This window comes from Camelus ferus, chromosome 14, assembly GCF_009834535.1.
Source record: "Camelus ferus isolate YT-003-E chromosome 14, BCGSAC_Cfer_1.0, whole genome shotgun sequence".
In the NCBI taxonomy this organism is placed as follows: domain Eukaryota; kingdom Metazoa; phylum Chordata; class Mammalia; order Artiodactyla; family Camelidae; genus Camelus; species Camelus ferus.
Genome location: NC_045709.1, coordinates 65,673,292 through 65,698,270, shown reverse-complemented (window position 1 = coordinate 65,698,270; position 24,979 = coordinate 65,673,292). Strand labels below are relative to the sequence as shown.

General features: G+C 37.2%; 1 protein-coding gene across 4 annotated transcripts in view; it reads right to left on the bottom strand.

The window, feature by feature from the left end:
• Nucleotides 1-24,979, bottom strand: part of DIAPH3 (diaphanous related formin 3) — a 472,396-nt gene that overhangs the window by 89,417 nt on the left and 358,000 nt on the right. For all 4 annotated transcript variants that reach the window (XM_032496900.1, XM_032496901.1, XM_032496902.1 and 1 more), the window contains 2 exons: nt 21,629-21,724; nt 21,109-21,168 (listed from right to left, as the gene is read on the bottom strand). In XM_032496900.1, the coding sequence (XP_032352791.1) occupies nt 21,109-21,168; nt 21,629-21,724 (156 nt within the window). The remainder of the gene's footprint in view (nt 1-21,108; nt 21,169-21,628; nt 21,725-24,979) is intronic.

The window sequence follows — 24,979 nt, the reverse complement described above, 5'->3', positions numbered from 1 at the left end:
ACGGGAGTTGCCCAGACAACACAGGGCTTTGGTTGAGAACAGTGCACTGCATTATACCAAGTACAGAACAAAATAGCTAGAGATCAGGCTCTCGCTTCACGGCACAATGATCTCTGCCATCATATTTAAGTTTAATTAACAAGAGCTGATTTCTTAATTTTGGGAGCCAAAGTTCTGGCTGTAACAGCCTGAAACAAAATATCATTATTGATTCAGCCTTTTAAAATCCCAGTAAAATAATTACAGAGTGATTACAACTGATTCCTCTTAACTTGATTTTCCTGTTTCTACCTTAAGAGATAGCCGTTACTTACATTGCTGTAACGGTGTTATTTACAAACCCATTTTTTTCCTTAATCAGTTGAATGTGATATAAATATACACAACCTTTGAAAAATTAACATGAGCTTTCTTATAATATCTAAGCAATTTATATCAAGAGCTACAATCATATAGTTCTGGTAAATCATTTAAAGTCAAACAGGCGACTATTAATCACACTGTTTTAAAAGTAAACTTCTAAAGCAGAAGCCTGAAAATATCTTGACATTGGTTTGGTAGTAGTACAAGGAAAATGGAAAAATTAATCTAAATGACACAGAAATAAGCTACCTTGGTTACCATTAAATGGCTCTGCAGTCAAGCTACATAATTGGATCAGCGCCACTCACAGTCATGTTAAACCATTCTGTGGATCTGATCCAGAAGCACTTCTTAATGAGCCAAGAAGGGGGACATGTTCAAGCAGCATGGGACAATGAACCTAGCTGGTATAATCTGGCAGATGACAATCTTCTTTTCCTTGTTTTCTAAACTTTTCAAAACTCAAATATTTTTCCTTTTCCCCCAACATCCCTGCCAGCCCAGGATCAAGTGTTGTTATCAATAGTAACAGTTAACGTTTATTGAATGCACAGTGCTTTGCATGGCTTGTTAAATTCACTTTTCACAAATACCTTGTAAGGTGGGCATTGTTTCTGCCCACTGACATATGACGAAACCAAGCTGCCAAGAGATTCAGTAACTCTCAGTATGTAAGCAGTAAAGCTGAAATTCAAAACTAAGTCTGTCCTATACTAGTCTTGTTACTTTAGCTCGACTGTGTTACAAGACAACTAGTCAAGAAGTAATTTTAGAGCTTCAGTCTCTTTTCAGAATAACAGTAAGTACAAATTCTAAAACGGGACAAGTCTAAATGAAAGCCAAATTAATAGTACATATGATAAACATAATGCTCAATTTGGTCACATTTCATAAATAATTATCTGGGGACGTGGATAAGCCAGGATGAAGAGAGAGAAAGAGAACTGATTCTCACGAAGCATTGGCTACTGGTTTTGGTACAAAATGTCTGAAAACAAACATATAAACAGCCTGACCAGAATTTGTATCCCTTAGCTTGTAGAGAATTTTTTTTCATTTTATAAAAGCTTATTTTAAAAAGTAAACATTTTATTAGTAGTAAGTAGCTGTTAATGAAAGGTAGGAATGTTTGATTGTCTGGGAGAAATAATCCTGCTTTATAGTTTTTCAAAACTATCTCCACAGGTCAGATCACACTGCATGACTTAGCTCTTAGGTTAATGCCAATCAAACCAGGTCAAAGAACAAAAACAAATAATTTCAGAGTTAAAAAATTAATTTATATATATAGATAAATAAACCTGATCAAGTCTAACTGTAGTCCAATCTAATGGTAAAGAGCAAATATTAGAAGACTTTCCAGGAAATTCAGTCTCTGAGGTCTCTACTTTCATAAGTCACTAGATGCTTGTTTGTGTAATTCTAATTTAAGGAAACAAGAGTTTATGTAAATCATTAAACTTTAGATTAAATGCAGTACACATTTTTTTTTTCTTTAATGACTTTAAATGCTTTAGTAATGGAAGCCTGAAAAATAGTTTTTTTTAAATCAAATTGATACTTGGGGACTCAAAATTGCATTACAAGGGGAAAATTACTTCATTTTGAACATGTTTGAGCAGCGGCAGTATTGAGATTTTTTTGAGATTGAAAAAGGAGGTATAAAGGACAAGGAAGGAAAGTAAGACACTCCACGACACTGCCTGATGGCCAGGATTTCCCGAATAATACATACCTACATTTAATTTTGATCATAATTACACTTGCCATTTACAATGAAATAAAATAAACACATTTAAAAGGTATGTGCAAAGAAACTCCAGTGTAGGTGTGGCTTCTATCCAATTTGGTACAAATGTTTCTTGTACTTACAGATATTTTAGGAAAACAGAAGCAAAATTGTAAAAGTGCCCACCAATATAAGCTGAAAAAATTACGAAATGTGTGAAAGCATTCTGAAAACAGTGAAGTGCCATAAAAATGAGTGTTTCATCAAAAAAGTGCTAGCTTTCATGGGTTCAAAGAGACCACCCTTGATGTTCACTCATTTTAAGAAAATCAAGGGAGAAAATTTGATTAAATACATGAATTGCCTACTCTTCTTACCCACCCTTTCCAGTCTATCTCTGTTTCTAAAAACCTCACCTAGACCATCTCCAGCCTCCTTCTCCTGGGACACTCCTTCACTTTTAAGCTACTTAATTTAAATATATGCTAAACTCAAGAGGAAATCTCTCAGTTGATTCTTCCAAGTTACTCAGTCATAAAACAGGAAATAAACACAACTTTTGTCTCCACCTTATCTTTCTGGACTGTAATTCATATTTTTGAACTCATCTTTCATCTCAGAAAAAGTAGTCTGATTCCACTTAAGGATAGGCAATTCACTGAAGTGATTCTGAGAATGGGCTCTGCAGCTGCAGATCTGGGTTCAAGTCCTAATGCTGCCATTTATCAGCTTTACAACTTGGGGGAAGTTCCTTGACCTTTCTAAGCCTCTGGGTTAGACCATGTAAGTAACGCACTTGACAAGGTCTAACCCAGAGTAAGTGGTCAAAGACTGGCTGCCTTTCTTTATGCAATATTATTTTTTTTAAATAGCTTCTCACTCCCCTCGCCCCTTAGGTCTGGGGCATCTATTCAGTTTTTACCATTTAGCAATTAGCATCTTGTAGACAGAAATCTTGAGTTTGAACCCTGGCTCTGCCACTTAGTAGTTATAACCATCTGCAAAAGAACACTTTTCAATAAAAACATAGCACACTTAAAATGAAAAACCTAAACTATTTGCTTACAGGAAAACTTGCTTCAACTTATAAAAATCAAAGGTTCCAGATTAGTCTCATTCATCAATGATTCAGAAGGTGGATCCTAGACCAATCATCTTTGTGTTACTTGGATTATTAATGATCAGTCTTGTCAAAACAAATCTTAAATTCCTTCTATTATCAATTCCTCATTTAATTGACTGTTAATCATTACTATGTTTTTGAACTGTTGCTATGTGTTAGGCTCTGTTGAGAATTTCCCATGCATTATCTGATTTAAATTTTTATAACAAACCAAGCAGGAATGATTAAAATCACATTGTAGGGATAACAAGACTGAGGCACAAGGAACAAATAATATGCTCAAGGTTACATAGCTAATAAGTAGCAGGTGGTACTCTTAACCTCTGTTCTATACAGCTACTCTCAGGGTCATTACATCCACCTGATCTATGAACTATATATTCAGTGTTCAATTTTTGTGTTTAAATGCTTGTATGTCCTGTGTTGTTCATGCAGCTCATGTTGTATACATATTCTCCTTAGAGTTAAAACTATATAGAGTCAGATTCAGTCCTTATTTTCAGTTATTTAGAAGTCATAGAATTTGATTAAGTAACATATAACTTCTAAGCACTAAATAAATGTTCACTGATAATGAAGAAAATGTGCACAGCCAGGGCAAAGTCAAGATACCATCACACACACGCTGGAAATAATTTGCAATAAAATTATAAAATATTAAAACTTAATGAGCACAGTCTCAATTAGGAAATTGAAAATCTGCTCATTAAACTTGCAGATGATACTTAGTTGGGCAGGGGTTAAACACTTTGGAAGAAAGAAATAGAATTTAAAATGACCTTGATAGATTAGAGAAATAGTTCATCAAAAACAGATAAAGTTCAATTAAGAGAAGAACAAAATGCATACTTAAGAACCAAAAGCATACCATTAAGATAAAAAAATGGGAATTAGTGGCTAGGCACACTGAAGAGAAAAAAACCCAAAAACCAAAAACCCAAGCCACAAATGAAACAACCTGATTATCTGTTGGCAATATGGGCTATTTTTCTCTCTACCTATCAATGTCTTACAACGCTGGCTGCACACTAGAATCATGAAGTTTAAAAAATATAGTGTCTAAGCTCCATCGTGGACCAATTAGATCAGAATCTGTGGAGATAAGGTTCCCTATTGGTGTTATTTTAAAACTCTCTAGGTGTTTCTTGTGTGACCAAGGTTCAAAATGACTGGGAATTGTAACCAATCATATCCTTTATATCCATATGAAGAATGAAAATCATAACATCGCTACTATGTATGATCAGATAGTGAGATAGATGATCCACAAAAAAGAAACTATTCAGTAAAAAAGTCTAATATTAATCAAAAAAGATTTCAAATACTCAATAAACAAACAAAACAATCTAGATCTGTGGTTCTCAGTGTGGCTCCTGGATAAGTGGCATCTGGGAATTTATGAGAAACGCAAAATTCTCATGCCAATCACAAACCTGCTGAATTGGTAACTCTGGGTTGGTCCTAGCAGCCTGTGTTCTGATAAGCACCTCCAGGGGATTCTGATAGGTGTTAAAATTGAGAACCAAAGCTCTAAGTTAAGGAGCCAATTTTCTTCTGTCTTCTCTTATAATTACAGGACTATTACAACCCTTCCTTTTGTAAGGCATCCCAAATTCTTCCTAGAAGTAAACAGGGCATATTTATATATAAAAATTATAAATTTTATAAAATCACATTTTGGCAAAATAATCATAATGTACAACACCTTCATTATTGAAATACCTTTATTAAATGGAGTCATGATAAATTCGGTGAAAAAAAAATCTGTTAAAATTGCTGCCAAAATCATCCAGAAGAGAAGTTTGTTGGTTGGCTCAGTTTCTCTACCTTTTAATTGGCTCTGTTGGCATCAAGGAGACCAAATTATCACAAGCATCTATACAGAACTTTTAAGCTGCTGCCTAATGACCCAGAGCACCCAGGGCAGGTGTGAGTCCATCTGAGGTTCCAGCTTTCCCGTAACCAGTTATGTGGCCCTGGGATTTAGGTCTGTCTCTGATTTCCATCCATCTATCTCTACCTCATTACTCCAATAAATCAAGAGTTGAGTATATGTATTGTTAGTAACAACCAAAATGTAAAAATAAAATCTGCTCCTGAACTGGCAGCACTGAACAATCGTCATAAACAAACAGTAATAATAACGGCTCCTAGTTGAGAAATAAGACAGAAGAGATAATAACATTAAAGTTTATGGTTTTTCCTTAATGGATAACATAGTTTGACAGGAATGTTTCTCTCCTTCCCACTCTGTTTCTGGTCTCCCTGTCCCTCACATTTTGTCAGTGGCTTTTTTATAAACTACTTTTAAATACAATCTATAACCAAAGAAAAAAATCCTTCATGTTTACCCCAAAGACACAGAAAGATACAATTTCACTGCTAGTTGAAAATTCAAAACAATGACACACAATTTTGTCTAATTGCTGAAAAATGTGAAACACATCTAGTGCTGTTGAGTTTGAGGAATGGACACAGCCATTGGTTGCTCTCAGGAGTACAAATTAGTATAATTCCTCCATCCTTCCCACATCAGTGCGGCAATAGGTATACAAAGCTTTAAAATTGTTCATATCTATTAACTTATCCTGAATAAACAGTGCTGTTTATTATAATGGTAAAAAATTTTAAGATCATGTAAAGGTTAAACCCTAATGAAGTTGGTTAAATAATCTGTGGTCCGTCCTTACTATGGGATACTATACAGCCATTGAAACGTTGTTAAAGGAGGAATTCACGCTATATGAAAAATACTCACAATGCAACTTATTATACACAGCATATCTGGCATATCTGAATGTAAATATGCATGTACAGTAAAATTAGATCAATGCCAAAAATGTTTGTATATGAATAGTTAGGTTACAGATAAACTTATTTTCTCCTTTATACTTTTCTGTATTCTAAAAATACTCTTAATAGAAAGTTCAAATAAGTTGGTTTCTAAACAAACTCAGTGTTTGCTTTTAGTGAGAGTATTTGATCCCAATGGCAGCTCAGTTAGTTCCACTGCAGCAATCAAAACGGACTAGACACCGAACTGCCGTCTTTTAAATCTTGATTATAAATGTTAATCAAAATGAAAGTTCAATCTAAAAAAACAAAAAGGGACTTCTAAGTCATAAAGGAATAATAACTGCTTATTTGTCTAATACTACATTGTACAGATGAAGAAACATGGTATGTGATTGACTTAGAAACACACACTTAGTAAACTACATGTTTTTCCCCTATTCCATAGATTAGAATCAACATTTAAAAATAAGAGTAGCTTTTACTTCATATTAACTCTTTAAAACCTTAATTAACATGTTGAAATTTGATCTTGGAAGATAGTACACATTTTTTTCAAGGACATTAAATGAAAGTAATCTTGTAGGAGAAATATATACATTTATTCACTTAATCTGGGTCTAACTCATCAACAGTAGAGCCATGTGATTGGGGTAAATGTGAAGGATTTTTTTTTTTTTGGTTATAGACTGGATTTAAAAGTAGTTTATAAAAAAGCCACTCAAATTTTATTGTAAGATTAAATCTAAATGTGTTATAAGTTTGTTACCTTGAGAGGTCACCTCTGATTCGTGTTTGTGAGCTACAAGTTGAGGACAAGATTTTCTAACAATTTTTTTTAACCACCGTCAAGCAATGTTTCCTGATTAACAGTAAATATTAGGGCATAATGGAGTATATATCATAATTAGAGTTGGAAGGTCCAACTTCAAGACTCAGTTATGTAGTCATTTGCTTCCTCTTTCTTTCATGTATTCACATATTCACACATTCACTCATTCATTTTATAAATGGTTTCCTGAAGTCTTATCATGACATAATCAGCTTTTCTGGAATAATGTTTTTGTAGTGTTCCCAGTTCAGTCAGAAAGGCCAGAGGGACCCTGGATTGCCATCTCCTGACAACAAGGAAGAAAAGATGATGGTCAGGTGCACCACAGGAATTTAACAGAAGAGGGTGAGCAGGCAACATGCTTGCCCTTTTAACATGTAATATTGACCAGACCTGTCATTCTAAGGTCTCTTATTGGAAGATCTGAGTGATGTGGACTATTATATAACTACAAAGTAAAAAAATAATAACAATAAAGAAATGTAATCTTTTGTTCAATGAACAGTTTGACTGAAGTGTTATGGAATTCTAAGTTGTGTCAAAATCTATTCTCAATATGAAAAACAGCTACAAGCCAAGAGAAGAACAGGCAAAGGATCTGAATAGGGACTTCACACAATAAGATATCCAAGAAGCCAAAAAGCACGTGGAACGGTATTCACGTTACTCATAAGGGAAAACTACAACCAGATATCCTACCAGAATTGTTAAAATGAGGCTCTCCTACATTGCTGATGGAAGTGCAAACTATAGGACAATCATTGTGGAAAACTGTTGGGCAGTATCTACTAAAGCTGGACATACCCTTTCCTCTTGCATCAGCAATTACACTCTTAGATATATTTCTGACAGAACCAGAAGACATGTATAAGAGTGTTCTTAGTGGCACTATTTGTAATAGCCCCAACAGGAACAAAACAAGTATCTACCAACAAAAGGGAAAAAAAATGGGTATGTTCACAGAGTGGAGTACTAAATATTAATTAGAATGAACAAATTACAACCTCACACAACCACATGGCTACAAAGTGTAAGATTCTACTTATACAGAGGACAAATGAAGTCTAGTTACAGTGTCACAGTCAGGACATGTGCAGGATGTGAGGTTATGAATGGGAGAAGCCGGAAGGGGCTCTGTTTCTAATAATCTTGTTTCTTGATCCAGGTATTGGCTACATAGGTAAGTTCACTTAATGAGCATTCATCAAGCTGATACTTAGGAAGTGTGTACTTTTCTATATGTTATTCTTTTGCATAAAGTTTACATTAATGAGGAGAGGGCATAAAAACTTAAGTAATGTTTAAACAAAACAAAACCATGCTTCCCAGTGTGGTGCACTGCATAGCGCCAAGTACTTTAGCAAAACAAAGACAGGGCTTTGCTGAGGCAATAATTTGTAGGTTTACGGTCTTTTATTCCTGATTTTGAAAGTAGAAATAGTGTTTGGTATTTCTTGAAAGAGGACAGTTACAGGGTCAAAGAAAATCTTAGTGCAAAACTGTGAAGAGATACTAGATGCGACTGGAGATCTGTTTAGAAGAGGGGCGTGACTAACCATATAGGCCAACCACATGGAAAAGAAAAATAACACTTTTTAAAACAGACAGACATGAACTGAGGGACACAGAAATTACCACAAGGAGAGCTTAGCAGCTGGATGTGAAAACTTATCACAAACTAATAATTTAAAAAATTACTCTCAAAGCCTTCCCTTTCCCTGGCTTTAAAACAAGCAAATATGTAGAAGACACATAGTTAGTTTCTAGGAAATATGACAAGTTTCTACATCATAGTACCTAGAGTTACCAGCTTTCCTCACTTTATTCCATTACTGAATATATTTATTTCTCACCCTGTGCAGATTGTCTTTTTAACTTTTTTTTTTTTTTTAAGTTTTAGTTTTTAGGGGGACAGTGCAAGTAATTAGGTTTATTTATTTCTAGAGGAGGGACTGGGGATTGAATCTAGGACCTTGTACATGCTAAGCATGTGCTCTATCACTGAGCTATACCCTCCTCCAGATCATGTCTTTTTATATTTAGGTAAGGAAAAGGAACAGGGATCAGTGAACGCAGAGAAAGGAGGTTAATAGCATGGAGAGTAATAGGTCTTGTCCACTTTCCGGCAAGTGAGAAGCAGAGAGAGCAGTGTTTAGGAAGTGATGAAAACCTTGAGGCATATTAGAGAGGATGCTGCTGCCAACAGCTGCAAGTGTAGCCCAGATACCAGGGGCTCTCAGGCAGTGCATCTCTCTGCCTGTAAAGCTGCTGGCTATCTCGTCATGCACTATGCCCTTCATTTATTTCTGACTGCATGTTCAAAAACAGCATGGTCATCATTATTTGAGAAGCTGCCTGATGACAAGTTACAATGAATTTTAAAAAGATCCTTTTCTCTTTTTTTCTCTTCCTTTGGGACATGGGGACATCTACCAAAATGGTATAAAATTCAACTTTTCACCCAATGATAAAGTGTACTTTGGATTAAAAAAACCCCGTTTATGGTTTATCCAACATCAGTTTAAGAATTCCCTAGCCTAACTATATTAAAAAGAATAAGAAACAAAAGGACTAATAATAAAAGTTTCTCTGTGTCTTATATTTGTAGCCTTGAACTTCTATAGATTTTGAGTTATTAGCTTGTCAGAATCCAAGCATGAGATGTTATTAACATTTTTAATGCTCAATCTAAACAGTATTTATTGGTTCATCTTTCAATATGGATATATTGGTAAATGAGGATTTTGTTTTTATTTGCATATCATATTAGCACTTTTCTGCTGCGTAAGTGCTTATGGGAAAAGTATGCACATATAATTTAATAGGCCTAATTATATTTCAAAATAAGAGGAATTGCCAGACTCTTTTAACCTTGAGGCTGCTATAATGGACCAGGGGAGGGTAAATGAAGTCAACATATGAGGTAACTGGTGACGCACTGACATTTTCCATGGCATATTTCAATGTTCCTTTATTTCATCATTCCTCTAGAAATCAGGATTAGACAGCTTCTCTGACTAATTAACCCAAAGAGGTTTGACTAATAGAAGGAGATTGCAAGCATGATTAGTTAAATGATAATGTACATAGCACTTAATGATCATGATCATTTATTCTAGTATCAGTGCTAATAAATGGTGAACCTGTTTAAGCCAAACGCTGTCATATCACTGTGACGTACATCACGGCTAACACTAATAACTCCAAATTTACTGGGGAATCAATGGGACATGCAGCTTTCTTAATGCAAGTCAATGCTTTCTAAATTGATAACCCCTTTAAAGCAGAAAAATATTTATCTCCTTACCCAGACTACATAGCCAGTAGTCAAACGACCATTCTCTGCAAAGCACAAATAGTTTTTCCAGCTATGCTGGCTACATCCTTGGCTTTCATGAGGCCGGTGTCACGTATTAAGACATTTACAGTCAATAATTGTAACTATTTTGTAACTAACATGAATTCCAAATGCAAATTTCATCCCATTCTCTCGCTTCCGAAGGATTCAGTGAGTGCAGATTAGCCATTCAGTTCTTTTGCAGCACAGGAAGGCTACTTCGGCTCTAAAAGGCCAAAAAAAAAAAAGTAGAATGGTACTTGATTTTCTCTATTATGCTTTTCCATCACTTTTCCTCACATTAAGAATGACAGAGGAAAAAATACTAAGATACATGCTGCAAAATCCCTGGCCAATGTTGTCTACAGAACACAAACAAGGTGGAAAGACTGTTTTACTTGAGGCGGCACAGTCGTTGTCCTGAGCAGGAGGTGCCACCATCACTGACTCTCGTCACCCCCTCCTGTGCTTTAAGAATGCAGAATGAAGAGCACATTAGTTTCTGGCACATAAAAGTGAAAAGCTGAGAGCCAGAACAGAGAGAATCCCCTTTATATGCTGTATCAGAAGAAAGAAAATGAAAATGAACAATGAAAGTAAGATCAGTGTATTTAGTAGAAAAGGAGGTGACTACTGAATCAAAGAGACTTTAGCTTCTGGTTCTTCAACAGGGATAAACTGAGTCAGAGGTGTCTGCCTAGCCTGAGTGCCCACCTGTCACCCATTAAGACCTTTAATATTTCTGATTTTAACTTTCTTTATAGTTAATGGTTACTTCACAAAGAAATCCAAAAACCTCCAATGAAATATGACAGTCTGCTGTCCCTAACTCTGCCTTATTGATGTTTCTCCTGCTGTCTCTCTTTTTTTTTTTTTAACATTTTTTATTGATTTATAATCATTTTACAATGTTGTGTCTAATTCCAGTGTTCAGCACAATTTTTCAGTCATTCATGGACATATACACACTCATTGTCACATTTTTTTCTCTGTGAGTTATCATAACATTTTGTGTATATTTCCCTGTGCTATACAGTGTAATCTTGTTTATCTATTCTACAATTTTGAAATCCCAGGCTATCCCTTCCCACCCTTCTCCTGCTGTCTCTTGATTTATCAATTATAGACTTTGCTTACTGATTTCCTATTGTGACAGACTGAAGGTTGACTTCCTCACAACTTGGGTGTCTGCAAAGGGCTGCTCACAACATAACTTTCCCCCAGAACCAAGTTAGAGACACAGCACCCAAATGAAAGCCACGGTATCTTCTGTAACCTGATCTCAGACATGACACACCATCATTGCTGCTCTATTCTACTGGTTACAGACTAACCCTGGAAAATGCTTGGAGGGGGGAGTGCATAAAGGAAGGAACACCAGGACACAGCCATCACTGAGGCCATCTTGGAACCTGGCTACCAGTGTTTACATTATTATGACTGTAAACCAGCACAAAGGCTGCTGCAGATTCAAGTAGTGTACTATGACCACACCCGTGAACAACACGGGGGTTGGGGCGGTACAGACTCAACCAAATGCACATTGTGTAGTTCAATATTTACTACTGAAAAAATCCATGTGTAAGTGAACCTATGCAGTTCAAACCTACATTGTTTGAGGGTCAACCGTAAATCACCTTTTTACAGAATAATTGCCTCTTCTTATCTTCTTAGTGCTTATCCCTCTTTGCATACTTGTCCCCAAAGCTTTAGAAGACAGTTAAATAATTGTACAGTCAAATATATCAGATTATCTGCAAATTCTATATTTCCTCTTTATCTTCCCTAGAACTCTTTGTTTATGCTTTTTCAAATACTGTACAATTTTTTCTTTTACCATGTTTTCATATCCAAAAGATTTTTGTTTCTAATTCTTTTATAGATATGTGATATATACATCATCCTATTCACTACTGAAATATTTGATATCTTTGCAATGACTAATTACAGTGTTATTCTTCACTTTTGCTCTGTTTACTAAGAATTCCTCTGGTTTGACTTTCCTTTTTTTTTTTTATTTTCATGTTGAATATTTTCCTCAAATGTCAGCTGATGAATCCTTGGTCGAAATTAATGTTTAAGAAAAAAAATTTGTGTGAGTAGGTTTGTTAACTAGTGAGCTTCTCTGTGGAATATTCCTGCAGTAAGCTAACATTTTTTGAGGTAAGGGGGCCCAAATGCCAATATCTAAAGGCCTTTTTCTCTAGACTGTTCATTATCTCCAGAAAAATCTGTCCTCTGCTTGGAGTATATGCTTGGCTTATCCTGACTGGTGGCTGGGGCCAGAAGAGGATCGTGCCATTCCCATCTCCTCTTTCCTCCTGGAGAACTGCCCGCCTCTGTGATCATGGAATCCCTATTTTCAGTGAAGCGTCTCATCTCTGGCTTGTATTTTAATTCTGGAGTCTGTAGCAATCTTCCCAAACAGCATCTGTACCCCTTACCTCCTGGAGGGGTAGAGGAAAGGCGGGGAGGGAAGTGCAGCAGGAGGATCACAAGTCTGGACGTGGGAGCCACATTGCCCGGTGGAGGCTGACCTGCTCTAAGTCTCATTCCTCCTGACAGTGCAATTCTGCACCTGCAATTCTGGAGCCCTTAGGTGGTGTGTGAGGAGTACAGCAGTCTGTTTCTCACTGGGGTCACCTGTCCTTGTGGGTTGAACTGTGTCACCCAAAATTTATGTCAAAACCTAATAGCTGGTACTTGTGAATGGACCTTATTTGGAGATAGGGTTTTCAAAGATGTAACCAAATCAAGGTGGGATCCTTCTCGGTTAGGGTGAGCCCTAACCAAATGATTAGTGCCCATATAAGAAGGGCACGTGAAGACACAGAGGCCCAGGAGAAAGCCATATGAAGACGGAGTCTGAGACAGACTGACGCCGCTGGGAGTGGAGGAACACTGAGGACTGCCAGCAACCACCGGAAGTGAGATAAAGGGAACAGATTCTTCCTCCCAGCCTCCAGGAAGAACCAGCCTTTTCAGGGATAAATCAACACCTCATTTTAGACTTCTAGCCTCCAAAACTGTGAGAGAACAACTTTCTGTTGTTTTAAGGCCCCTGGTTTGTGGTAATTTGTTTGGCAGCCTTAGAAATTAAAACACCTGGATTCTAACTTCCTCTTTCCAGCTTCATCTTCTTCCCTGTCTTTGATGATGCTGTTCCAGGCTAAAGATGTTTTACTTTTGCAGAAGTTGACAGTGTTTTTTGCTACTCCTTCTCCTGGTGGCTTGGTGGTGACTCCCAAGGGAGAAAGGAGATTAAAAACATCTGTATTATTTTATTTTAAAACCAAGAGTCTCTATAATCTTTTAATTTTTTTGTCTTTTTTAAAAATTCTAAACTAGCTCATACCAATTAATGCACTTTAAGTGCAGTAAAGGAACTATTCATAGTAAGAGAATTAATTTCAGTCTCTCTAATTAGCACACCCATGCTGCATACGCCTGTCACTGTGTTCAAGAATTTATAACTTTCTATTGACAAACGCATCATGGAAGGTGGGCGGAGAAGGGCAAAGAATGAGGAGTAACTAACACAGATTGAATTTATAAAATATCTACTCAATTCTAGGTACTTTAGTAGAGCAGCTTATCACACACTTTGATTTAATCTTCCAAATAGGCCATGAAGCACACAGTGTAAGCACGCAGCTGAGGAAAAGAAAATCCAAACGTAGCTTATTTAAGTCAAGAAGTCAAATCAAGGCCTGACCACCTTTAAAGTCCACGCCCAACCCCGTGCGTTTTCAAGGTTAGACTGCTTGGTCAGATCATCCAAGGCTTCTATAAATAGGATTCAAAAATTTGGCTAGTTTTATGCTTTCACAGACAGTAAGAACAACTATTGCTATTTTTAAGTAACTACTATGCGCTTGACAGGCAATTCACAAAACCTTTTCAATATTGAAAAGTGGTTTCTGTATCTGTGGCTACTCCAAACTGACCTTTCATGAAGGCAAATAAAATAAAATATAAAAATAAATCTAGTAGTACCTTAGAAATACTGAGTTTACACTGTTGTTTTTGTAGGAAGAGATCTCAGACACATGTATAGTTGGCACAGGCCTGGAGGAAGGTCAGCTGCTTCAGGGTCACCCCCACCCGGAATGCCTTGCCCCTGTGTAACTAACATGACACCCAAACACCGTGGAAACACACGCGGGATGAGGTGTCCCAACAGAGTTTCCGTTATTTTCCTAATTAACTACCAAATGTAAAATAGCTTATCCTATAAAAAAAAAGAGGTGACTTGGCTTGACTTTGCATACTGCCGAAGTGATCACTATGGTGCTCATGTGTGGAGAGCACTTTCAGAACTTTCAGACAACTGAAGAACCAACTGCCCTTTGCCACAGGGCTGGGAAGGCACCTTGGCTCAGACTTTAGAAACTGCTATTATTACACAAGTAATAGTCTCCCTTTCCAGCTGGGCCATTGATGCAAAAAGTACCTTGTGCCTCCCTGAGCAGTAACCCCTCACTATCCCTCCAAGAGATGTGCCATCCTTCACTGTCCTTGCCTCCCTTAACCCAGAGGCTGCCCGTTTCAGGAGAAGATCGTATGTCCTATTTCTCAGAGAAAACAGAATCTATCAGGTGAGATCTCCAAACTCCCTTACTCAATACTTGTAACCATTGCTCTCCATACATCCTTCCTTTCCACTGTCCAGGTGCTCCAACCTGTGCTCTCCCATCCCATCCCCCAGGAACCTCACCCCAACTACTGCCCCACGGAATACTCACTCCCTCCTCCAGAGCACCGTCTCTTCAGGACACAGACAGTGAACCCAACGCCACAGGAAAGGCAAAGACACATAGCCCACTCAAACTATAACCCGTTTTGTTCCAGATTTCCCTTCTGCTTCATTTTTCATACCCAGGCTTCTAGAAGACACAGCCTCCACTCCCCTCCCACCAATCCTGCCTGGCTTCAGTTTCTACTGTTCCACTGAAACTGCTCTTCCAGAGGTGAACAATGGCACCTATGCCCTTCAATCCAGTCGGTACCCAGGTGCTCCTCCATCCTTGCCTAACCTGGCCTTCCTGAAGCCTGTGGCTTTGTTAACTGACCTTTCTCTGGGCTTCCAGGAGACTGCTCCTTCCGAGTACCCTCTTTCTCTTCCCTGCTCCTTCCTGTTTGCATAGCCCAGTGAGCCCTGCACACCTTCCAGCCTGGGAGATCCAGCAAGGCTAGTGACCATTCTGGTACAGACGATGTCCTCCCCTCCCTGAATCCTCAGTGACCCTCCACGGTCAGTGCCAGTTTACTGGATCCTAACTGTTTATACTAAACAGTTTGTCTAAAATTGTATATCCACCAAAAATATGATATGTTTTCCACATTTGTGATTATGGCAATGAAAGTTTAGTTTTCACCCAACAAAATCACAGTAAAAGTCATTTGAGAACTAAACTTTCACTGACATAATTACAAGGGTGGAAAACACATCACATAGATATGTATAAAAATGTAGTATGTAGAAATATAGAAGATTTGTGACAAGCCAGTAATCAAACAAAATCAGTAATTATTTTTATATTTTTTGGAGAGTTTGATAAAATCAACAGATCATTTTACCAGGAAAAAAAAAATGTCCAAACACAAAGTCTACAACAAGAGTAGAGTTCAAGGAGCTTCTAAAATCCATTCATCGACTTCTTATAAACCCAGACTCTGAACCTATGCTATAAGAAAAAGATAGATTTAGAATGAGCCAGAAAATTTTAAAGATAACAATTACAGTCCACTATGTAGCACAAATAGAGCAAGAGATATATTATTCATAACAACTATTTCAAGGAAATCAAGGACATTACTTTCCTTGTTTATATAATAGTTCTTTATCTCCTTTTCACTCAGTTTAGTCTCAGCCTTCAGTGTGGATCTGTGAATGCTCATTAAATGAAAGGCATTTGCTATTTCTTGCATAAATGTCTTTTTAAAACAACTTGAAGTCCTCAAGACTTGAGAATTTTCTAACCTGTTCATGCTTAAGAGTCTGTTTGATAATGACTAGCCAAAAGGTTGTCCTGCCCTGACTATAAATTAGAAAGGCCTTTCTCGTCTGCCCACAGGGCATCCTTACCCAGGCAGAAGCCCTGCTGAGTCCGTTCCTCCTTTTGCTTGACTACATAGTAAATAGAAGAGACTGATGTTTGAATAAAATGTGAAATCATCCAAATTGTTTTATATTCCTGGCCTAGAAAAGTCTCCTTAAAAAAATATTGAAGTCTTTTGACAGTTACAGGTAGTATTTAATTCTGCTTGAAAGCCCAAGTGTAAGGGTGTCAAAAACAATTAGTATTTTAATAGCTCCCTTCCCTAGGCAGGCACAAATTCATCACAAAGAGAACAAAAAATATTCTCAAGAAAATAAGCCAATGACATTTAGCAAAATCATACAATCTTACTATATTATTTTTTATGCTTTTTCTACTTTAAAATAGAATACAGTTTAATAATATAGAAACAGTAGTTGTCACCATTTACTACTTTGATAGACAAGGTTTTCTAGACAAGGGCTGGTTTGGTGTTGTCCTCATTGTTTTCAGAAAAGCCTTAAGGAGGCTAGCACTCAGTAGACACCACTGAAAACCTTATAAATTTCATAATTCTGCCTCAAGACAGAATGGATGCCTCAAAGCAGACCAGACAACAATTCTTGCTGTTTGGGGAAAAGGTAGGTCAAGGGGACCCAAGACAGAATGGACTAGGAAGGGGGGATGGTTGTGTGTGAAGTTTTAATACATTAACAACAAAGTCTGTCCTGTGCACCTCCCTTAGAGCTATTTTGTGGGGAAATATGCTAATTCAAAGAAATCTAACTAGCTTCACATTGAATTCTGACTTCAAATCTTAGAGTGGCAGAACAGCTGTGCCTGGAGGCAATACAATCTTATTTCTATAAAAATCTCTCAAAGCACCATATTATAAGTGGTAGAGTAAAAATAGATAATCAAATCCAAATTAAGGCTATTAAGAATTGATTCAGTGTAAAGATAATATAGCAAGATTTTGTTTAGGTTATGGATGTTCACTAAAAATGTGTAATTCTTGTTTGCCTAAAATTTTGATTATGTTTTATCTTATTTTGTCACAGTTAAATAGTTTTATCATTAGGGATTTTAATTGCATATAGTTTATAGAATTCTTTCTGATTACTCTATATCCATTTAACTGAAGAAAAAAAAATCCCACTGTACCACTTAATGAAAAGAGAACCATCTAATGAGATGCAATCAAACTGCAGGCAGATGCACCATAAGGCGTGGCTGAACAATTCATATTTGTGAAAGCCTTTGTCATAAAAGTTTCACAGAGTCTACAGAGCATACCAGGGAAGAGAAGTCTCAGAAGAGAGTAGAATGAATGACCCTGCAAAATACTAGTCACTCAGTGTTAATACCACTCAGTTTTAGAAAGAAAGAAACAACCAAAGAAAAAGAAATGGTGAACCAAATTCTTGAAAATCTTCTTTCAACCTTCGTATTGTAGGCCCCACTATTATGGAACTCCTCCCATCTTCATCATTTTTTTCTGCCTCTCTCTCACTTTGTTACTCTCCTGTGTCCATTCCTAAGGCTCAGTCCTCAACTTGCAGTCCCTAGATCTGAAGACTTCCCGTAGGTGACTCACCAGCTTATGCAGTGTTAGTGAGTCCCTGTGAGGGCCTCCACACACAGCTCCAGACCTGGCTTCTCTTCTCAAGCCCTGGTAAGCATTCTGGTTCCCTCCCCATTCCTTGCAGCAAATCCATGTTGGCATCAAAGTGGCTATAAAGTCCCTTTGATTCTTTCTTCTCTCTTATGTTTGTCACTTCAGTTTCATATGAACTTCTTAGACCCATCATTTTCCTCCTCAAAAATCTCAACAGCCCAAGTCCTTGGTCTGGCATTAGACTCTCAATAGATTCCTTCCCTATCTGGTCCTTTACTTCCAACCAGGCCAGTTGATTCACTGACACCTAAATGTGGTATAATTTTATAAAAATGCATGAATAAATATTTTGATCTTTACTTACTATTTTCTATAAACTATAGAAAAATCTTTAGATTTCAAATGTACTGTGTTGGGTAAAGAAATGAGGTAATGCCCTGTACTCATTAGCAGACATTTATTTACTTTCATTTATTTACTGTTGTTAAACTTTGCTTGATTAAGCAAGGGAGAGAAATCTAATTAATAAGTAACTCTCCACTGCTAAGAAGTAAATAATCCAATCAGGATTGAAGCGCACCCTTCACATCCGAGCCAACAATCTTTGAAGCTAGACCAGTGATGATCAAATATCTCCTCTTGATGACAGATAACATTCTGGGAGGGAATGAGAGGGAGTTACTGGTCACAGCTGGGACATTAACAATTGGCATGCTAAATCCCATTTATCAGGGTAATACTCAGAGAACTGATTTTGCTCAACATACACTACTTGTTCCATTCAAGTCTAAACATTAACATGTCTGTTCATTCAACACATTCTTACTGAACATCCATGTGTCAGGCACCAGCCCAGCAGAGAACTGGGGTTACAGTAGTAAGCAAGGCAGGGACCCTCCTTTACTGCCTTGTCCCCACCCCGCTGGGACTCAGGAGAAGTGTGGCAGACATTGAATGAGAATATTTTAAGGGAATGCATTTTGTAAAATGGGAAAAACCAAGGTGCTAGTAAGAGTGTACAGGTGCTAATAAGAGCATTTAGTTCAGCACTTAGGTTCAGACTGGGGTTCAGAAAAGACCTTCTGGAAGGGTGTGCACATGCTGCTTCTGCTTCTTGGCTCACCCTTGCTTTCAGGGTTTTGCCTCATTTTTACTCATCCCGCAAAACTCAGCTTCAATTTCAGATCTTTCTAGAAGCCAAGTTCTAATTGTCCTCATAACATCTGGATTGGTCCTTCAGGCTTCTTGGTATTCCCAAATCTCTGTGTGTTCCTGCTATTTTGGTATCACCAAATGTACGGGAATTATCACTCATCTGTCTCCCAACTGGGTGGTGAATTCTTAGAGGATATATCTACATCTTAAGTGGCTAGCAAGTGCTTAATAAATTTTGCTAAATAAATGAATGAGTGAAGGTTTAGCAAGGAAAGATACCAAACAATTTCTGCCTAGGTTTTAACCAAAGCATTCTGGGTAGAGGCTTGGAGCACAGCACAAGGGCTGAATTATTAATGTGGACAATTTCTGTGCTTCTGAAGCCCATAGGATTCACAATGCTTGAGGTCATCTTTTGCCAAAATACATCCTGGGACATTTTAGCCCCAAGGTCTCAGAGGATACTTACTCATTCTGAAATAAAAAATGACCTCTCTCTCTTTCTATCTCTTTTTCTTTCTCTCTCTCTCTCTCTGTTTCTATGTGTGTGTGTATGTATGTATGTGTGTGTGTGTATGTATATATGTGTGTGTGTATATATATATGTATATATATACATATAATCTACATCTATATTTACAATCTATCTATAATCTAAAATTACCATAATCTAACAGAGTATAAGTTTATTAAATTAATATAGATGTTTTAATACTGAGTTTTATTAAAAGAAATAAAAAGTGGTCCTAATTCTAAAAGATGGTTTAGCCTTGTAATCCAAGCTGCAGACAAGGAAAAGAGTGCTATCTAGTGGTTCAATCTGGCAGCAAGAGAGGAGACACACCAGAGGCTAGAAAACCTCTGAGAGGGTGGATGCCAGAAGTTCAACCTTACTGTCACAAGAGAAAAAAGCGTACATACATGGCTCATCAGGATCACGGAAAGAGGAAAAGACAGTGATTCAAGTAGTTGTATGTTAGGACTCATTACAATTCTTTCTTCCTATTGTTAGAGCAGGGAAAGGCAAAATGATAAAAAAAACATACTGTTGAAAATGTCAAAAGATCTAGAATTGCTGCAGATTTTTTTTACCTTTTCCTCATTTATTAAGCATCTATTACATACACTTTGAGCAGTAAGGATCTACACAGCTGTTAAGAGACCATCACATTCATGTCTTTTTCTTATATGCCTCGTACTTTTTTTAGGCTAGCCTAGGAATTTGACACATGTTTCTCTACTCAGTCACACATTAATACTTCTAGAACAAAACTCATAGGTACCCCAAACAACTCCTGAGTAAAATCTGTCACGTATCTTTTCATTTCTAAATCTGGCAAATTTCGGTAACAATCTCACTGAGTACATGGCAATCATGAGTGAATCTGGTTTTGACCATAAAAGGTAAGCAGAACCTCGTAACACATTAACAGTGAGGGCAAGGGAATCAAAGTAAATAAAACCCAATCAACACAACATGGCGCCTTCCAGACAGGAAGAGGGCTCCCTGGGGCTGGGTGTTCAGGAGCTAGTTAGAGAGTTTTGGAAGGGATCAGTCTCAAATATTGGAGACTAAGTTAACTCACCTTCTTTTCAGTGATTCTAGCACATTCTTCCACAATCGCATCACATGAAGCTCATCTGCGTTAAAGATTTTGTCAAAATGCTGGTCACAGTGTTCCACACTGTATTGGCAAATATGGTGGAGTAAAATAGGTAACAGACTCTATGTTGCTAACTGTATCTTGATGTAAAGCAAATCTACTACTTCAAATAGCATTAAGAAAGCACACTGCTTTTTAAAGTATATACTGGACAACACTGATCAAAAATATATGAAGGAACTTAATAACAACAACAACAACAACAACAACAACAACAACAACAACAGCATTCACTTGAGACCTGAAAAGAAGAACCCTGGACACTACCTCAAGGGAATAATGGAGGGATGGAAAATATGAGCGCACAATCTTATCGCAAATACGTACATCCTCACATTTTTACTATTTTCGTCATACTGAAACTTGAGACCTTCACAGCAGCCTACAAAATCACAGATCAACAGGATAAAAGTAGATGAGAAGAATGTGCAATTTATGAATACGGTTTATTACCATGGTTACAAACTTTCAGAACAGGCCTCTGAGACATTGGACTGAGACTTTGCCGAATATCTGTTAAAAAAAAAAAATGAAAGAAACTTAATATAGAGGTCTGTTCATCTGAAAAAATGTAACAGTATCAGACTTTTTTTCCCAAGGTTAAGTACTTCTGGAAGCGAAGCAATGCTTCAGTACCCTAAAAGACTTGAAGCAATAATGTTATGACTTTACTTCCCATTTAATTATGCTGCTGTAAACTCCACTGGGATAGGTACATATGGTTCTTTAGATGAGACCTGTCACACTAATCAGGCTCTTCCAGGTTCAGTGCATTGATCTGTTAATATGCTACTGACATTGGCCAACTGGAATGCTTCTCTCTCTGACACTTGTCATTGCAAACTTAGAAAACTTCTGAAGAGTTCTTGCCCACAGCACTACATTCTTGACAAGGAATTTAAAAAGAGGGGGAGGAGGGTTGTTCTTTGTGATAGTTCCCTAGAAAGTAACACGTAACAAGTATAATGTTCACCTTTCAGCTTCGGTGTCCTTTTCCTTCGGTCGCGGAAGGCAGCCCCCGACTGCAAGGCTTCCAGCAGACTATCCATCACTCCTGTCTCATCTCCTTCTGTGAAAAGAGATGCAGGGAATTCCATCAGCCCTCAGGGTTACCATAGCAATGTCAAAGCACACACAGAAACTGGTGATGGTATGGTGGGGGGTGGGATGATTTGATGCCAAGACTAAGCCAGCAATTTCAAAATATGATAGGACTGTAACTCCCTCATAAATCAAGTATCTTTTAATGAAATCTGTCTCATTAGTGCCTGTGTTACTGTCCACTAAAGAGAACCGAGCTCCCCTGATTCACTTCAGAGCACTGCTTTAATAGTCTGGTGGCACAATAACTTTAAACGGAATGTGGTTCTAGTCATAGCTGTGTCTCAGGTTATCATCAATCACATTTCCTTCGTAGAAATGGGTTATTTTCCAAACATCAGCTTCTATTCTAAAATCGACCAGGTGTGAGAGAGTATTTCTGTTGTTGTTTCTGAGTTTCTGCTGTCTAAATTTATTGTGCAAAATTATATTTCCAGGCTAACTTTTGTGAACACGGCTCCCAACAACTGATTCTTCACATCAGAGGATAATTGTCCCCAGACTTGAGGTGACACAGAACAATCACTACAAACATTCACAGAATGTATGAAAAGTTTGCCTTCTATAATGAAAAAGAAACCAAAAGAGGCTCTCAAAAATCTAAAGGATTGCATCACATTATGATTAGTTTAAACTGATATTCTGTATAATATTGTTGGAGATGTGGCTATTGAACCAATTCTCTCCATAAATATCTGATATCAAATAATCATAGCTATTTATAGTGGTCAATGCTAAATGTTATTGAAAAGAAACTAAAAAAAAAAAAAAAACTTTCAAAGAAACTACTGGTGCACCTTAAATTCATGGAAATGCCAAGGATTATTTTGTCCCATAGAAAGAGAAGTTATTTTCAGGCATTCTCTATGAAATTGTATGGCTGGTATACAGTCATGTCTAAAGTAACCAGAAAACTATTTTCCTCTGGATTTTTAAATTTCTTTTTTTTGAGATGCAATCTCTTTATAGGGAACAGATGACAAACAAATGCAGCAGAGTACAAATAACACACTCACTTACAGTTTATAAACAGATACATAAATATAAATATGTATTGGCTCTTTTCCATCTGGTTCTATTTCATTTTTAGAAAAGTACTAAACCTTGTATGTGTAATCAAAAAAAAAAGGTGGGTGAGAAATAGAGTATTCGGAGGTTGCTAACTTACATGTAAATTTAATTCTAAAGTGGCTTGATGGCTATTTTAATTAAAATACATTAAATACTTCAGACAGGTTAATCAGCAACTATCTAGCTGTCTTTGAAATTTTACACTCAAAGTCAACTATATTTTTCCCAAAAAGAACTGCAGGTAAAGCAAATACTTAAGGTTGTGAATATATCTCATTAGTAAAGGAAACACTTGTCTTTAGTAAGTCTGCTGTTGGTAGTGGTGTCGATGTAGTGACTGTGAAACTGTTATATGTGTATTACAAGCCTGAGCAGATGGGTAAACATGTTGATGCTCTTGACAACAGGGATGCTTATCAGGGGGAAGGAAATATAGACGTGGGGTGGGGGAAGGAAAGGAAGAAACATGAGGTGCTGCACTGGATCTAAAGGCATCATACAAGCTCAAGTTTTAAAAAAAATACTTTTTCTAGCTTTGCGGCCCAAAAGAGCCTAGAAGTAATGATACTATAGAAGCACTGAGCACACCTGACCCACAGATCTTGGTTCCTAAATATCATTACTCACTAATAGGAACTAAATTACTTTAAAAAAAAAAAAAAAAAAAGGAAAAAGGGATGATTCTAGGGCTGAGATCAAGAAAGTGTGAAATGTGCCAGGAAAATACTGTTGTACCGGAAAATAAGGAAGTGCTCAAAGACAGATAGGGATATAATCAAAAGGGCAGAGACGCCTGACTGAAGAATAGCTTTGGACAAATTTAGGACAATTTGAGCACTGAATAAGTAATGATGGGAATGGATTATTACACATCGGGAAAAAGAACCATGCATCCATAGTGATACTAAAAATTAAAAATTTTATTAAATACAGGGGAAGAAAAAGCTCTTCTTTAAATAATGTCAACCAACGGATATCAAAGATATAAAGAGGACTGAGTTCCATCAACATAAGAGATAGAGATACAAGGGAAACAGAAAATTCACCATATTACAACTCATACAGTGAGAATTAATTGGGCAGAAATCATCAATGGTTATAGAAACCACTGTATGTAAGGTTATGGAGGAACATGATATGGAGAAATCTGGCACATATCACCTTACCCAAATAATCAAATTTGACATCACCAGTAATGGGACTGGTGGCCAACTACTGCCTCCTGAATGATGCACTGATACACAATACAGCCTTGTAATACTTCACACAAAAATATTTAACCTGAATCTAAATGTGAGGAAACAAGCATACAAATCCAAAGTGAGGGACGTTCTGTGAAATAACTGGCCTGAGACCTTAAAAATCATCAATATTATGAAAGACAAAGAAAGAGGAAGAGAGAAAAAATGATTAGGAAAGCGTTAGGATAAAGGAGATTAAAGAGCCATGACAACTAAATACAACACACAATCTTCGATTAGCTCCTGGATTGTAGAAAGTTATCAAAGATATTACTGAGATACTTAGAGGAATTTTAAAAAGCTGCTGGATATTAAATAATTATATTGTACTAATGTCAAATTACCTGAATGTGATCATTATATTACAGTCAGGCAGGATAATCCCACTGTTCTTGGGAGACAGATGCTGACATGTTTAGGGTCACTAAGCAGCTTATACCACAGTCCCACGTTCTCAACTTCATGCCTTTGAACATGCCGTTCTGCCTGCATAGAACACCCTTCCCACTTTCTTCACCTAGCCAACTCCTTCTTCTTCAAGACAGGTGACTGAGAATCCTTTCCTGACCTATGTGGGCTGAACTCAGTGCCCTTCTGTGTCCTAATGGCATGTGGTACATATAGCAATAAGCCCTTTATAATATTGTTTACTTGATGGTTTCTACTACTAGACTATGAGTTCACCAAGAGCAGGGACTGTGGCTTTTATTTCCCTTTAAAACCTAGCAAAGAAAGTGTCCATTCACATATATTGACTATATTAACAAATGAAGCACTAATACGGTGAGAGGGAAAGAGTCAACACACAGAGGAAGAAAGGTCATCAATGGGGAGGGGCCGGGGACGTGTGGGAGCACATTTCCACCACAACTTAATGGTTTACAACAACAAAGCTTTGTGCCTTCCCTTCC